Source organism: Nannospalax galili, unplaced genomic scaffold, assembly GCF_000622305.1.
Source record: "Nannospalax galili isolate Female #2095 unplaced genomic scaffold, S.galili_v1.0 scaffold102, whole genome shotgun sequence".
In the NCBI taxonomy this organism is placed as follows: Eukaryota; Metazoa; Chordata; class Mammalia; order Rodentia; family Spalacidae; genus Nannospalax; species Nannospalax galili.
The window spans coordinates 105933-123636 of NW_008351958.1; the positions used below are offsets into that span (position 1 = coordinate 105933).

The following is a 17704-nucleotide window of genomic DNA, read 5'->3' on the forward strand; positions in this document are numbered from 1 at the left end:
CAAAGGTCAAAGGAAAGTTCTCGTCACCTAAGCACTAGCTTGCCTTTACAAATTATTCAGTCTACTAGTGAGTGCCTCCTCCACAAACTGCGTGCATCCAAGAAAACCAACCGACCAGTGTCCTTCCTACATGCAGAGCAAAGCAACCCCATACCCAGGAATGTCCCCATGATTCCACCTGTGCAGTCAGCCAAGGACGTAAGAGAAGACATCTGAATTATGGCCAGCCTACCAACTACCTCTCTTCTAAATAAGAATGTAAATCATACGAGGAAACATTTCCTGAGTTAGCCCTACACAACAAGTGTTCGTGGGTAGAGAGGCCTCAATTCCATTGCCCTGTGGACCTTCTGGTCCCTTGCAGTCACAGCCCATGAGTTGCATGAAGGCCGTTAAAGAAGGGTCATATTCTGGATTCAGCTCATGAATCTCCCATGTCCTGCACGCAGTGATTTTCATATCCCAGATACAGTTTTCCTGATTGAATTACTCATTTTCTGAAGTAGCCATAGTGATTTTTTTATACGGAAAACAAATAACTATCCCCCTCCCAAAAAAAATTGGGAGAGATTTGTCAGTACTTTAAGGATATAGCTAAAATTCTCAGGTGGGATTCAATCTTACCCTGAGAATTTATCAACTACTTCGAATGTCAAGGTTGTAACTCTTAGCTCTTTTTTAAAAAGTTTTTTTTTTTTTTTTTAACTTAAGTATATGTGTATGAGGCTGCTTGGGTTTATGTGCACTCTGTGCATGCAGGTGCCCAGGGAGGCCAGAGGGCATCAGATTCCTGAAACTGGAGTTATAGATAGTTGTGAACCCTCTGATGTAGGTGCTGGAAACTGAACCTATGTCCTCTGCAAGAGTACTAACCACTCTTATACCAGAACCATCACTCCAGCCTCCAAGGCCGTAAGTCTTAGCTACTTTTAGTGGGTCCTTAAGAACTAACAGAATTTTGACAGCAATTTCCTTGGATGGGAAAGCCACTGGTGTCCTTCCGTATTATCCATCCCAATTACAGTTTCTAGGCATACTGTTTAGCATGATAGTTTAAAGCCCCTTAGGAAAGAATACTGGAGTTTATATGCAAGCTGTCAGATGTCTCACTCAGCCTCTTGACTTCCTTATCATCATAAGGGAGGCAAATAGACCAAGAGAATGTGTCTTAGGAAATCATGTAGCTGCTCCTTTCACCGTGCCATACACATGGGTGTTTGAAGTATTATGAAAAATCTACCTGATTGGTAAGTCAGCTATAGCTTAAATTGCTGTCAACAGTACTTTAGGGGGCAATCTGTTTCCTATCAAAAACATAGTTACTTTATCCTCTAAAAGCTAAAGCAATACACCGCAGGTCGGTATTCCCAATCAGGTTGCATAGTTGAGATAAATTTAATTGTGCTTTGGAGCAGAACTCACAGTAGGTGTTCAAATCTAAAAACTTAGATTTCCAAATGCAAAGTCATGGTCAAGCTCACCTTTGTCTGGAGTGTATACTAGTGATAAAGCGTGGCCTTTGTGGTTCTCATAACCACGGGCCTCAGGTTGCTGCCATACTGGGGCATGAGCAGTAAATGAACCTAGCAGGGATAGTAAAGACCTATCTATCTAAACTCCTCCCTAAAGAGAAGAGAGGAAAGGCTCTCAATCTTGTTGAGGTATCCAGCCCTCAATCAATAGTGGCTGTGTATACTGAGTTTTGTTGGTTCGAGGATTGTGTCTGTAGTGGTTTAGAAAGAAGAAAGAAGGCACGGGTGTTTCTCAAGTCGCCGTATACAACTCAACCAACAAAACGTCTTTCTTTTCCAAGCTTCTGCGGAGCCTCTACAGAGGAGCAGGGCTATCTTCCAGCCCCGGGTCTGCAGAGGAACTTATTGCTTCTGAGAAAGGCCCAGGATAGGTCTGTGGGGAATATGGCATTCCCTTTTGCAGGCCAGTTTCATCATGGACTTCTCCCTGGGTGCTGAAGGCTGGGCACGATGTAGTCCGGGCATATTTCTCAGCTTTGCTGGGCTGACCCACTAGCTCGCTCACAGTGCTCAGAGGGAATTCTCGGCACCTCTGCCTCTGTAGTTCATCCTCCTTGTATTTGATAGAGTACCAGGCCAGAAAAATAAAAATAAAGCCAAGAAATTTGAGACCGGCCGCCAAACCAAAGTAGACAAAACGAAACGACGTCACGTTGTACTCCCAACACGAGCCCTGCACTCCGCATTCCTGCTGCCAGAGCATACAGGTGGTGTCGATTACAGCTCCAAAGTAAATCGGAGTAGGAATGTATGCTGCAGTCATGGGGAGAAAGAAAAACACCAAGAGAAGGCACATCCGTAAGAGAAAACAGAGTTGTAATTAGGTGCTTGTTTATCAAAACTCAAGAGAGGGGAATATTTTCTTATGTTATTTGATTGTTTTTTCTTAAAGACATTTTCATCTTACTGAAATTTATTTATGAGAACATGCTCTAAATTTCAAATACCTTGTATCTTCCAGTTTGCAATTCAGAATGTCTTACTGTTTTTTAGGATCATACAAATACTTATTGCTTTATATATATACCAAATTGTTACATTAAATACTGTTGTTACAGTTTTGTCAATTAGACCTCAATAAAGGTGAAGGAAATACCCATTGCCAAAAAGTGCAATTAGAAAATCCTTTTAATCCTAAAATTGAATCTTGTTATAAAATTCTTAAAAGATTACCCTAGAGCTATTTATCAACTGTCAAAATTCCACACACTTAGTTCACATGGGTCCTAATTCTTGGATGCAGGAAGGGGAAGGGGAAGAGGAGAGGGTTGTCTCCTGCAAACCAGAATGAAGTAGGATAGAAAGACAGAAAATTATATGGACATGGAAAGAGAAAAGAGCCTCTCGCTCTGGAGTTTGATCAAAGTCTCTCTCAGCTTAGAGTCAAGAATTCACAAAGGGCTAGGTGGAGATGGCTCAGTGAGTCAAGCCTCCTGTTGTGCATGAGGACCCAAATTCAGATTCCTAGAATCCACATAAAAAAGCTGGGGATGGCAGTATCTGTAACCCCAGCACTGGAGACAGGAGACAGGCGGATGCCCAGCGGCTCCCTGGCCAGCTGGGCTAGCTGGAACTGCAAGCCCAGGTTCATTAAGAAACCCTGTCTCAAAGACTAAGGTAGAGAAACAATTACAGAAGACATCCAAGAGTCAACCTCTGGCATCAACACAAGCATACACACACACCCACACAGACGTATACACACACACACACACACACACACACAGGAATTTCAGAGCAATTAACAAAATTCACTCTAAAGACCATCTACGTAAGACAACGCTCCTTTTTACAAAGGTATTCCAAATAAGAATGTTAAAACAGCAGTGAAGCATTCAAAAGACCTGTGTGGATACAACCTTCTTCCTCTCTCAGCTATAAACCGTAATTTTTGAGAGGGTAGGACTGAACAGGATGAAGCAGGGAGGGAAGGGGAGAAAAAAGGGAGACGAAGCATAGAGGAAGGCTGACAGCCCATGAAGCTGTGACTCATACATTTTTAAATAATTTATACTTGTTTAAAATTGTGTCTAGGGACGGAGAGATGGCTCAGCAGTTAAGAGCACTTACTACTCTCCAGAGGACCCAAGTTTGTGGTTCCTAGCACCCACATTGGGTTACTCACAACCACCTGAAACTCCAGCTCCAGGGGACCCAATGTTTCTAGTCTCCACGGGCACCTGCACTAGTATGAACAAGCCCCCACAAAACACATACACAAAATTAAAAATAATAAAAACAAATCTTTAAAATGAGTTCTAGGATTAAATGGTACCATTCTTAATGTACTTAAAAGACTTTTGTTTTGAAATTCTGGGAAAATGAAAACTGGCTTGTTGGCTTACCTACAATTTTGAAAACTCAAAAGCAATAAAGATAAACTACATAACAAATTGCCTAGTGTGTTCTCTCTGCTTACAGCTGATGGTGGAGGTGACTCATCTTCACCCACAACCCATGTCAAATAACCCAACACAGAGACAATACAAGGACTTTTTTTTTTTTTTTTTTTTTTCTACTTGATCTCACTTTGGTTAGCAAATTTCTGGCTTTGAAAATAACATTTTTAGCTGCCCATGGTGGTACACATTTGTAATCTCAGCATATGGGAGGCAGAGGTAAGAGAATCACCATAAGTTCGAGGTCTATATAATGAGGTCCAGGGCAGCCAGAGCTATCAAGATAGCCCTAGCCTTCATAAATAAATAAATAGAAACCCATCAACAACAGTAAAAATAACACTTTTTAAATTTTCATCTAAAAGTATAAGCCACAAATCTTAACTATGTGTAAATCTATCAGAATTTACTTTAACCAGCATACTTTTAAAAACAGTATCTTCAAAGTGCTTTGAAGTGTCATTGATACCAAACAACAAACCACCCACTACATGGGCCTGGGAGTATCATCCTGTTGGGGTTTGTTGGACAGTGCTCATCCTTGACCTAGGCTATCAACCCTGACTCATGACAAACAGAATTTCAGGAAGGACAAATGCTTCAAAGCAGAAGAAGGTGCCACTTAAAGATATTTCATCCTTCAAAACTGAAATTTGAATTAAAAACAAACTAATTCTTTTTCTTGTCCTATGGACAATGGCACTGATTAGCCAGGGAAAAATACCAGCTGAAGAAAATAACAGACTGCCACGTAGGAAGGGAGAAATAAGCTTGAGGAGGAGGTCCGTTCACAATACATCAGAACTGATTCCGCATTCACGGTCCCCAAGACTTCACAGGGTGATGGGTGTTGTGTACACAAGTTATTTGCATGCTCTGTTCACGGTACATTACACCACAGAGCTTTTTTTGTTGATGATAAAGACTTCAAGGTATCTCTGTGTGACATCTTGCCACGTTTTTTATTTTCCCGAATTTTCTTTCCTCAGAAAAGTACAGGTATATACCTCATTTGACTCAATAAAGTTACTATAAAGCAGTAAGAAACTGAAATTTTCATCAGTAAAATGAGCCTGATTTTTCTCATTTTCATGTCAAAAAGGTATAAAAAGACCAAAAAGTCAGGCTATCAAACTCATTACAAATTTCTTGATTTCCTATTTCTTGCTGTACAAAACTTTTGGGGAATTTTGTTCTAAGTTAATGTTCAGAGTCAAAAAAACAAAAACAAACAAACAAACAAAAAACACAAAACTAACCTAAAACTCATTTTCTTTTGTTTCATCAAATGAACTTGTCAGTTTTTTAGCTCAGATAAGAAAATGAGGAAGCATGCTCTAAACCACAAACCTGTCCAATCCTAGCCAAAAATGTTATCAAATGATTCAGCTTGTTTTTTTAAAGGACAGTGACCATTTGTCTGCTGCAAAGAGGAATTAAGAGGCACACTTGGAAATTCAAGGACATACCAAGTGTTCTCAACAAAACAAACTGCATTCCCAGCGCAAAGGGTCTTTCCTCATCTTCCACAGACCTATGGGGAAGGGAAAGAAAGAAATAGTGTAAAAGAGAAGCTCCAAGAAAGTGGATGTCAAATCCAGCCTGCTTTGTACCTAACTGGGAACTAAGCAGATAGTTGGGCAAAATATTTAATTCGCTAGAATCTACTAACAACAGTCAAGCAAGATTGTGCCTAGTAAGTCACAGAACCAAGATCTCCTCACTGGAGATGAAATGCAGATGAACTCTATTTCTGGGTGAAGACTGGTCAAGGTGCTCAGCAAAAGGAAGCAACTCTCAATGAGCTTCCCAAACCCATTCTACTAAAAGAAAAAAAAAGAAAAAAATAAATTCACAAAATGTATCTTAGTCCTTGCATTCTGTTTTCCCATTTCTCTGTCTGCCAGAACTTTCCAGAATGGAAGACGTATCCAGTGAAAATCATTCCTGTAATTCTTCCAAAATAAGAAAAAAAGTGCAAACACAAAACCAAAAAGTACAGGCAAATACCTTTTTTAAAAGTCAGGGAAGGAATATGCTTATCTGAGCTATGTTTTTCCACCTAAAATGTATGCTCCAAGTAACTCCTGTGCGACAGGAAGACTGGACCTATTGATTTTGCAGTTAGCAGAGATTAAAGGACTCCACTCCTGAGATTTGGTGTTAGAAGCCAACTTCTAAATTGCCGTGCTGGAACACTTCTGAACATTTTAAAATGGGCTGGCCTTACATAGGTTACTTAATATTTCTTATAGAATTATGGTGTAAAGAACTAGATTTTTTAGGTGACTAAATTTACTAACAGTTCATATAATTTTTACATGCTGAAGCATCATATCCTTTCTGTCTCATACATGTAGGATTCTAGGTATAGGATGAAGGTTTTCCCATGACCAATGCCCTTATTGCCTTTTCCTGAGTCTCTGTGTCTCCTGGCAATTTGACCAGTTCTGCACACTTGAATATTCATCATTATCCACGGATGAAGGAGTGAATAAGCCCAAAAGGCTTCCATGCCTAGTTATCTTCCCTTTAGGAGATTCAGCATCAGAATTGAGCATTCAGAAGTCAGAATGAGTGTGTGATACAGGCTATCCCTTCCCACTGAGCATGGTGCTTCCTGCCAGCTGCAGGGCATTGTTGGGTTAATGAGACCAGAAGGAGGAACAAAAATGGACTCCCTTCCTCATGATCTCGTGGACCACATCCCTGCTCCCTTCAAACCCACAGAGGTGCTCTTCTGGCTTTACCCCACTGTCCTTTCCTACCTCTGCCGACCACAGCCTTTACTGCAAATAACAGCATATTGATTTGAATGTGCCAGCATCAACATTTTCAACTAAACAAAAGTAACTTTCATGTCCTCTTGTAGACAAAAACCCTGAATAGGATATGTAATACAAGAAAGAAATTCAGCCTGGAAGCTCACATTTCCTAGTCTACCCTTTCCTTGATTCAGCTCCAAAACTTTTCTGATACTAAAATTAATGAACTCAGCATTTTGCAATGCAAGCCCAGCATAAATCCTCACTGATCCTAGAGGTGCAGTAAGCACCATCCACACGGCTGGAGATAATAGCTTTTGCAATATGCACGATTTAGCAACTTTACCAGACTACTTCCTGCCCTCCTCTAGGGTCTGGCTTCTTACACCTAACACAACTCAGGATATCCAACGTTATAGCTCAAAGACTTTAGACACCAAAAGCACTGGAAAGAAGTTTCCCTAAATAATGGGAATAGAAGCCAAATGAAACAAGAAAGTTCTAGAATAGGAAATGTTACAGCCATCCTTTTCCTCTCTGACATGCAAAGCTCATTTCTCTTAAAATTCTCCTGCATGCTGCTCTTGCTGTCCACTTGGCTCATCTTCCTGCTTCTTGCAGCATGCTTCCTGCAATGGGCCACCCACCAGAAGCTGGATGTTGGTCTTACCTGAGTGTCACTATAATGGCTGATGGTTGGGCACATGCTGTGATGAAGGTGACTATGAAAAGAAAAACTAAGAATGGGATAAGGGTGTTGCAGGTCCGTTTACACTTCCCCGAGACAGCATAGCCATTTTCATTGAGATACGTTTTCACAATGACCACACGGAGCTGGCTGCGCTGTCCCACTGTAGGTGGGGTGATCACTTGCCGACTTTGGACGCAGGTGCACTCTGTGTAATTCCGAATCTGAGTGAGCAAAATAAAGGTGAGCTATATTTGATCAAAAGCAAATTATGCCATAGGAACACCGAAAAATTTAAGCTAAAAATGCTCTAAAATAACTGTAGTATTTTAAAGAATGCAAAATATTTCACTGAAAATACCTGGTTTGGGTCAAACTATGTGTTTTAATATCAAAATCTGCTAGTCAAACTGTTTAAACCTAAACTTCCCTAAAAAGCTTTCAACACTTAGTTCTATGACATTTGTGTACCATATGCTCATTTAGGGTCATAAATACTTGCTGCTTCAATTGCTGTTGAACTCTTGGGCTCACCAGAGTGCCTAGCACAAGCTTGGGAGCACAGTGAGTCCTAAAATAAATGTCAAGTTCCTAACACAAACATGATTGCTTCATATGGAATGGCGGTAAGTGTACGGCTTCTGTACCAATGATAACGAACTTCCACCAGCTGTCCCTCCAGCATGCTGCTGACATCCTATGAATGAAAGGCCCACAGCACGGGTGTCACTTCAGTCTGGTGACCGTACCTGCTCCTGGTCTCTGACAAACTTCAGTTGTCTAAGCCCAACATAACTTCTTCATTTTCCCCAACAAATATCTGAGTCTCTATTGATTTGTGACATACCAGTAGAAGGGACTGGAGGCACAGAGGGACAGGGGAGATTGAATCTTCTCTGTTAAGTAGCAACATGTCAACTGAACACAAGTACAATTGTGAAAACAAAACTACTGGGTATTTCATAAACTAACAAATGTTAAATTGCCAGTTAATCTTCTCTGCCTATTATGTTCCTTTTTACTGAATAGAAATAAGATGAACTAGTTCTTTTGATGATCAATTAGAAACAGTAGTAAGAACAGGTGTACAGGTATACATTTGACCATCTAGGCAAGCAGGACTTCTGGCCTTTTTAAGAGAACAAGCATTGTGCCCAGGAGGGCTCACTCACTCCCAAGAAACACACTGAGAGGAAACCATCAGATGATCTCAACAAGTCAGACCTCAGACTCACTAATAATAGAGAACCGGCAAAGAAAATTTCCAATGTATCCTCTAGTTTCAAACTCAGAAATCAAAAATGGTACCCCTAAACTTTCAGGCAATAGTGTAGCCCCCATCACCTGCATAGAACAAGTGAATACAGTTTAACCTTTTAATTAGAGCAATCACCTCCAATCTGTTCTTATGCAAAGAGCTAAATCAGGCTCGGTGAAGAATGGAGTAGACTATGAAAACCTTCACCCACGGTATTAAAGCCTATTTATAATTCACAGGGTAGGGAATTCTCAAAATAGCTTATTCCTGAGCTGACAGAAATATCATTACTCTGAATGTTAAGGAGGAAAAAAGTGAACTGACAAGTCTATGAAAAATGTGCATCACTCATCTTCACAGACACCACTTAGGGGAGGGCCGTCCTAGCCTCTAGTCTCTTCTGTCAGCATCAACTGTGGTTACGTCGACCTTCAAATCCATTACAAGGGCCCCGTCAGTGGAACAAATGGAATGCCTGGAGTTCAGTCTTATCATGTTTCCCTGAGTTGGCACCAAATGCAAAGTAGGAGCCAGCTGGCGAAGAACCAGATCTCTAACCCGGATTCTCCCAGCATCCTTGGCAAAAGTGACAGCCCTGCAGGATTTTCTTTATATGGGGTGTTTTCAAAAGTGCTTGGAAGGCCATTTGGACCTCTTAGAAAGGGGAGACTAAAGTCATTGTAGGTGCATATGAATCCTGTCATGTACTTTTCTCATGATGTTAGATTAACAAAGAGAAATTTATGGAGTATACTCACCCCAGTGCTAAGATTACCACTATTAACACAGCCAGCCAGACAAGGGTTGAAGTATGTAATTCCATCTGATCCACAGACTGGCTCATATTCATGTATTTTACAACCACAATTAACATTGCAACTTCCTGTCAGATTTCTATGGGGCATGGTCAGCGAAGGTCTGGGGGATGGGGGGAGAAAAGGATGAAGTCATGAGCAACAAGCACAAAAATGAAACAAAAAGAAACGTTCTTGATAGTTAACAACTTGTCCATTTTAGAGATGATTTTCCCATGAATCAAAGTTATGGTACCATAAAGTAGCTACACTTCATAATTAGTTGTATAAATTTACAAAAAAAATACAAAAAAGTGTTTCAGCTTTTCAGTACTATAGGTGTGATTTTGTAAAATTCTGCCCTACCTCAATCTTGCTGTCCACCTTGAGTAAATGGATCTGGTATTGTGTCTGAGTTCAGTAATTTAAAACTTGATAGACTGCCTCACTTACCTAAAACACTTGGCTCTGTGTCTCAACACTCTAGGTCACAATTTATTTCATTTTGGGGGCTTGGGGGATGAAATCCAGGAACTCAAGCTAAGCAAGAACTCTACCACTGACCACATACCCTACCCTAGTTTATTTTTAATTGATATATAATAGTTGCATGAACTTACAGAACATAATGTGCTATTTGAACACATATATACATTATATAATGATCAAATCAGTGTAATTAGCATATCTTTCACCTCAAACATTGATCAAAATAGAGAAAATACTTTTCATTACTGAATCAATAAAACCATCGTGAGCATATAAACAGAGTCCACTAATCACAGTTACCTACGTAGGTCATCAACAGCTTTAATTGTTCCAGCATAACTTAATAAAGACAGACACAGGTTCTAGAGAACTTCCTCTATTTCTAGAGGAAGTAATTTACAAAGATGACTGTTTAGGAATCATAGCATTGGTTTGATAGAAAGAAGAAAAGAAAAAAGACTACGCAGTTCTCCAGGAAGAATGCCCAGATGTGGGTCACAATCGGATAGGGCAGGTTTTGTTTTCCCATGAGGTCACAGTGACTGACACATGAAACGGAGCACTATGAGAGCACTAGGAAAATCACTTCATATAATAAACATGTACAGACACTTGAGGGGGGAGGCGTGTGAAATGACTGTGAGAACAGAGGCAGACAGGCCCCAGGGTGCACAGAAAGGAGCGACTACAAAGCTCAAGATGATGATAGCTTCACTTTTGTCATCATGCTGTCGTTCTTGGTCCACACTGATGAAATATTGTTCCTAAAGATGAAGAAGTCTGCGAAAGCAGATGCTTCGTGCATCCATTCCACTCTCCTTTATCCATCTAGTCAACAAACATTCGGAAATGTCTGTTATTTTTAAAAATATTTTATTTATTATTTTTATTTCATGTGTATGAGTGTCTTCCCTGCATGTACGTAAGTGCATCCGTGTCATGCAATGCCCGTGGAGGCCAGAAGAGGGTGTTGAATCCCTGGAGCTGTAGTTACAGATGATTGTTAGCTGCCATGTGGGACCACTGAGCCATCTCTCTAGCTCTTGGGAATGTCTGTTATGCCAGCATTTATCTTTTAGTGACCGTTAGTACAGCTTATCCAGCAGTACAACCCACCCTATTCGCACAACTTACTCAGTGAGTTTAATGTGCCGTTTGTTCTAAGGCTTTTCATACTTTGATAACTGAGTCCTCCAATTGAATAGAGAAACAAATGCAAAGCAATATTACAGCCTGATCAAAAGGCGTCTAAGAAAATAAGGCTTCTTCATACATGCCACTCCACAGAAGAAACTTATCACAAGACTGTAGGCATTGTTCACAAACTCTTAGCCACAAAACACTTTAAAGTAATAATATGTTTTTTTAAAAAATTCTACATGAGTGGTTCCAGTAGGGGAAATTTTGTCCCCCAAGAGACATTTGGCAATGCTAGGAGACAGTTTGCGTTGTCCTAACTAAGGGCGTGTTGTTGGCATCTATTAGGCAAGGGTGAACAGTGCCACCAAACATTGTACAATGCTCAGGACAGCCCCTACCTCCCGCAAGAAAGAATTTCCTGGCCCAAATGTCAATAGTGCTTAGGATGAGACCTCAGATCAATGACTACAGACGTTGTTCTGCAGAGGACAAACTGGGGGTTCAGAAGCCCATTGAGTCACTGTGACAGAATCAGTGCCATATTAATGCTGACATACAGGAAGTGTGCAGTGTGGTTTAGATTCACTTGCAGAACTAAACTGCAAGCCATGACCAGATAAAAGGGCTTTTACAAGTCTGCATATATAAGTCACTAAAAATGACAGGCTTCAATACTAGATTTATGATGTTATTGTTGCTGTTTAGAAGTTACTTTGACATTTCCTATGGCAGCACACTCTGCCTTCATTTGTAACAGCCATGGATTACAAATGCCTGTCATTTAAGAGGTATGTGCACTGGAGAGGAAGGAACCTCAAACCAGTATCAACAGATGCTGAGAACAGAGAAGAGCTTTCCTGCGTTCAGGAAACAGGCAGTCTCCAGTCACCTCGGTTATGTATGCTTTTCTCCTGCCTCCGACTTCAGAAAAATGATACAATATTAAAGGCTCTAAGAAAATCAATTCAGGCAACAAATACAATCATAGGAAAGGAAGTGGGTATTCATGAAAAAGTCATTAAGGAAAAAGGCCACCATAGAGCTAAAGTGAAGGTAGCCAACACGGCTTATCTACTGCCTGGGCTGATGTGAAAAGAAACCCTTTAATGTTTGTCTTGTTTATCACTCACTCTTCAGAAAAGACTGATTTCTTGTATCTAAGGCCCAACCTGCTTAGCTCCCAAGATCAGATGTTCAGTATAATACAGCCACATATTCCACTGGAGTCTCACAATAGTGTAAGGGTTAAACCTTAACAGCACTAAGCAACATTAGCCAGAAGTGAACCCGGATGGAAACAGAAAATGCACAAGGACTGCTTAGGGTACACAGCACTTATCCTACACGGAGGGACCAGGCATCACCTTTCCAAAAATGAAAATGTTTCTGACAAGACAGCCTGCCAAATGAGTTGTTCATGTTAGCTTGCAGGTCAGTTTTGTTTTCTGGTTTTTGAGACTGTGTCTTATGTCGCCTAAGCCTTGAACTCACTATGTAGCTAAGGATGATGCCCTGAACTCATGATCTTCCTGCTTCTACCTCCCCTGTGATGGAATTATAGGTTTGAACCACTAACTTGATAAGTCAATGTAAATGTTAATTTAAGTAAAAGACGGGACCTCACTATCAAATACTTTACAACTGGATGCTCCAAACTAGCTGCATCCAACTAGATACTAGCCTGAGAGTCATATGTGATATCTTTATGAAAATCCAAGGAATAATAAAGCTAGAGAAATGGAAGGGATCTCTGAGATTACCTAGTAACTTTGCAAATTTTGAAGAATAGGAAACTATGAGAGCTCTAATGGTATGACTTGCAATCACTGCGACCTTTCTTAAGAAAACCAGCCTGGTGAGACAGGAACAGAACAAAGAGAATAAACCTAGCATAGTGGTACACACCTTTAATCCCAGCACTCGGGAGGCAGAGGCAGGCGGATCTCTGTGAATTTGAGGCCAGCCCAGTCTACATAGTGAGTTCCAGGCCAGTCAGAGGTACATAGGAGACCCTGTCAGAGAGAGAGAGAGAGAGAGAGAGAGAGAGAGAGGGAGAGAGAGAGAAATAAAAATAACAAAATAAAAATATCAACCACACTGACCTTATAAACCAATATTTAAGGAGCAGTGCTTATTGTGATATGCAAAATAGTAAAGCAGATTGATGCTTAATAGAAGTAAAAAAAAGAAAAAAAGAAAAGAAAAATCTCTGGCACAGGTCTATTACAGCTGGGTATGTAAGAATGAAGTTATGCTCAATACACTGTACTCACAAGAGCACTTGTGTCTTACCTGCTTGTCCCAAGATCTGAAGACTACTGGGCCTTCCCTCTAGAAGGCATCTACCTTGTGGTCTCTATAGTTCAAAGAGGAGTTCCTAAACTTTTCATTATGCCTTAAGTTTCTCCCCATTAAAAGATTGACAAGTGGAATCCCAGGTACATTGTGCTTAAAACATGCAAATTAAAGGAATGTGATTCATATAGCAAAAGCCTAAGCAATTAGGGAAAAATGCTATCTCTCTCATAATTGCTTCATCTTTTTCAATTCATCTTATTCCTCAAGAAAACTTCAATTAAAATATTCCCTTCAACCTCACTTAAATTTTTGACTTGGAAGTAAAATCCTCCTTTGGTTATACAGAGCTAAGAACTTCAGGTTAAAAATCATTATTGTCATATCATTATTTAAAATTAACATTAGCAGAGCTCTACTTTCGCTCCATGAATCATGCAATGAGAGCTCTACAGAAGTTACCTTATTTGTACCTCATCAGAATTATAGTTATTATTGCTGTTCAGACAAGGAAACTGAAGGGGTAAAAAAGTAAATATTATCCAAGGTCATGCAGCTAAGAGTCAGACCTGGATTTAAGTCCAGTTTTGTTTCCATACTGTGTTCCCTTAAGCTCCTCTACTAGCGGGGCAGCTCTGTGTAACTGTCCACAGTTTGCTCTTTCTCTCATGAGTCTGCTTCCTGAAGAAGGTTCTAACCAGCTTCCCTGGCCCTTAGCTTCAATGATCCTGAGAATTCAAATGAGAAAGATCCACATTCAAAAGCATCTCCAAATCCATAAATGTTGTGAAATTTAGATTTTTCAATATATAAACAGAGTTCAAAATGTTTATTACATGGTTGTCTGGGAGGTGGGGATTTGATGAGTTGGCATATGTCCAGTGTCCACACTGTGCCCTAGGACACAAGGTGTTGGTACCCTCTATCTATATGTGGCAAAGCATCAGTGGATAGTGCAGACACACTCACAAACATGAGAAATGCAAAAGGCTTCTATTATGGTTTTCTGTTCAGGGGAAGAAGTAATCGTCTAATTTATTCCTATAGAGAACAGAGAACAGAACTCAACTGGGGTCTAATTTCAGGCCTATCATTTAATAGTTCATGACCTTGGGTCAAATGTTTTCACTTGTGGCTACGGTACCCCATCTGCCTACAGGAGAGGATACCAAGGATAATCAGTGAAGGGGCACACAGTGGTTAGTGGTGGCTGTCAGTTATAGGATCTGGAATCACATAGGAGACAAGCCTCTAGGCACACCTGTGAAAGATTATTTAGAGCAGATTAGCCTCTGGGCATGCCTGTGAGGAATTATTTTGTTTAGGTTAATTGAAGTGGGAAGACCCACCATAAAGGAGTGTGGGTCATTCGTTAAACTTGGGTCCCTAGGCTACATAAAAAGGAGGCAGCTATTTGAACACAGGCATTTCTCACTCTCTGCCTCCTGACTATGGATGTAGGGTGACCAGCTACCTCAAGTTCCTGCCTCCAGGATGTCCTGGCCATGATGGACTGCACCCTGGAACTGTGAGACAAGATAAACCCTTTCTCCCTTAAGTTGCTTTTGTCAGGGTATTTTATCACAACAGAAAAGTAACTCTGGCAGGGTGCATATGATAATACATGTGAGAGCACAATCCTGCTAGGGGTGGTGGTCATGAAAGCTATGACTATAAGGGCCAATTTTCATTTTCATTGCTAAAATTTCCTTTGGCTTCAGACCTAACAAATTCAAATCAAACATAACTTGAAATATACATCATAGAACATCATCTATTTAAACCATGTCCTTAAATACAGAATTGGTTTTTACCAAAATAGTGTGTCCTTTTCATAGTGTTTCAAAACACACTTATTTAATATGGAGGCTGAAAAGACAGCTCAGTGGTTAAGAATGCATGTAACTCCCAACACCCATGTCAGGTGGTTCATAACTGCCTATAACTCCAACTCTAGATCAGTCACCCTCTTTTGGACTCCATGGATACCTGTACTCATGTGCACACACCCACACACAAACATACAAATAATTTAAAATAATAAAAAATTTATAATGTGTTTACTATTAATATATTTTCAACACAAAAATTTGGAAAATTCCAAAGAACTGAAAACTTAAAACTCTTTAATAATACTTCTATCCAGGGATACTGTCTGTAATTTTTAATACGTTTCCTTCTGGCCTCTTTTGGTTCTCTTCCAATGTGCATGCGGATTAACCTCAATAACACACTGCTATCAAGATTGTGTAAGGAGTTTTAAGTTCTATTTTACTTCCTACTTGCATCACATAATGACATTTTTCTATCAGGGATATCAGTATATGTCTATAGACTGGTAATTCTGGTCCTGAGCTTAATAATAATTCACTGATGAGTTTGAAATAAAAAAGCATATTATTTTCAAAAAGATAACATGTTCTCACACACAGGCTTCATGCTGATTTCTTTATTACAAAGTTTAAAACCCAGTGGAAAGAAAGTTTGTTCACATTTCATCATACCGTCTCAACATTCCTGAAGTGAATTGTGTCTCCCAATAGAGTCAGAAATGGGTGGAATCAGAGGCTAAAACGTAGAAATATAACTTTTAAAGCTAAACCTATTAATAAAAAAGTAGGTAGCATAATCAAAAACATATACCTAAGGTCCTTTAAGTAAGCCTTCCCCCTCTAATTTTTAGAAATTTTCTTTAAAATTAGTTATATTTCTAATAAAGAAATCAGTAGTATTTATAATAAATAAAGGATTTTAAAGTGTTTTTAAAATTTATTTTTATTTTTTGTGAGCCAGGAAAAACTAAATGATAAGGATTAAAAAATGCATATTTATTTATTTTATATGTATGAGTGTTTTGCCAGCATATATATAAGTGCACCCATATTATGCAATGCCTACTGAGGCCAGAAAGGATGCTGGATCCCCTAGAACTGGAGTTACAGACAGGTGTTATCTGCCATATGGGTGCTGGGAACTGAACCCTGGTCCTCTGGAAAAAGTCAGTGCTCTTAACTGCTGAGCCACCTCTCCAGCCCCTAAATAAAGGTTTTTAATAGTGCCAAAAGATTTAAACAATGAAGAAATTATTAAACATTTCTGTGCTTTGTTTCTACGTCTTTAGGTTGAAGTCAGACTATAAAATAAAGACATGGGGGTCCTTCTATCAGTGCCCAGCACTCTGATAAAGATACTCTTTCTTGATCACCATCAAATGGACTCAAACAATTAAGATGAGTATTTGTATCAAGTTCTTATTATGTTCAGCAACACCAAGTAGCATCCCTGGGCAGAGGCTGATGCCTGGCAGTCACTTGTGCTTTAGAGGATCTCAAGGGGAGGGAACAGAGACAAGAAAGAAACATACTAAGTGCTAGACTCTGCAAGGAATTACAAATCTTAATCTTCATAATCAAAACCATTAGCATTTGTTTAACAATATCTGAATGCTTTAAGCTGAAGGCTGGAAATGGGGAAGGAGGCAATGACATATCATCTTTCCCTTTTGTGCACTATTTTCATTTTTAAATCACATATGTTGAAAAATTATAATTATTCTTGTAGCCCCCATGACCTACATTATGGTAATGGTGACATAATCACCAACTTTGCACAGAAGGAAGCCAAGACATAACAATAGTAAGATTTTTGGGGGTAGGCACACAGTGGAGCTAATACTTGCCTTTGAAAAGAACATTGTCTTAGACAACATAGCTCGTATGGAAAGGAGAAAAAAGTTTCAAGAGTTCATTCTCAGTAATTCCATTTTCTCACTAACGTGAAGTTGGGTGTCCACTAAGAAAATCCAAACAAACTAGGATAAGATAAAGGATTTGAGGAAAGGGATTAAAAAATAAAAGAAACCATAATCATGAGCTTGGGGAAGGAAGCTGACTAGGGCTAAGAAAACGGATTGCTCAGCAAAGACAAGGGCCTGCTAAGATTGGAACTCATAAATTTGTTATGGAGCCAATCTGCACAGTTATATAATTTTCCCCAGCAGTGCCCAAAGACGAGAAGCAGTTGATTCAGGGTTAGCAGGACAGAGTGGTATTAAGCATGATCTTTAAAAGTCTTGAGGATACTTGCAGTTTCAAAGCAGGTAAAATATGGCTGGCTTCCATCCCTTCTAAGGACACATTTAAAATAAAAGCAAACCAGGATAAAAATTAATACACACATAGCAGTGACACCAAACCTCATGAAAATGGCAAGCAGATAGTCATGGGTTTATTGGCAAAGGGCAGAGGCTACCTTGAAGGATGAGGAACCAACCTGTCCAGAGGAATCTCTACAAGGGCTGGAGAGATTGCTCAGCAGTTAAGAGCACTGGCTGCTCTTACAGAA

The 17704-nt window shown here is 39.8% G+C and overlaps 1 protein-coding gene across 3 annotated transcripts in view; it reads right to left on the bottom strand.

Annotated features, from left to right (window-relative positions):
- Positions 1 to 1588: 1588 nt before the first annotated feature.
- Positions 1589 to 17704, bottom strand: part of Slco5a1 (solute carrier organic anion transporter family member 5A1) — a 144950-nt gene continuing 128834 nt past the window's right edge. For 2 of the 3 annotated variants that reach the window (XM_017802149.2, XM_008848915.3), the window contains 4 exons: positions 9401 to 9560; positions 7367 to 7608; positions 5401 to 5465; positions 1589 to 2285 (listed from right to left, as the gene is read on the bottom strand). In XM_017802149.2, coding sequence (XP_017657638.1) covers positions 1828 to 2285; positions 5401 to 5465; positions 7367 to 7608; positions 9401 to 9560 — 925 coding nt within the window. In that variant the 3' untranslated portion in view covers positions 1589 to 1827. The remainder of the gene's footprint in view (positions 2286 to 5400; positions 5466 to 7366; positions 7609 to 9400; positions 9561 to 17704) is intronic. The other variant, XM_029553984.1, reaches the window with a different exon arrangement.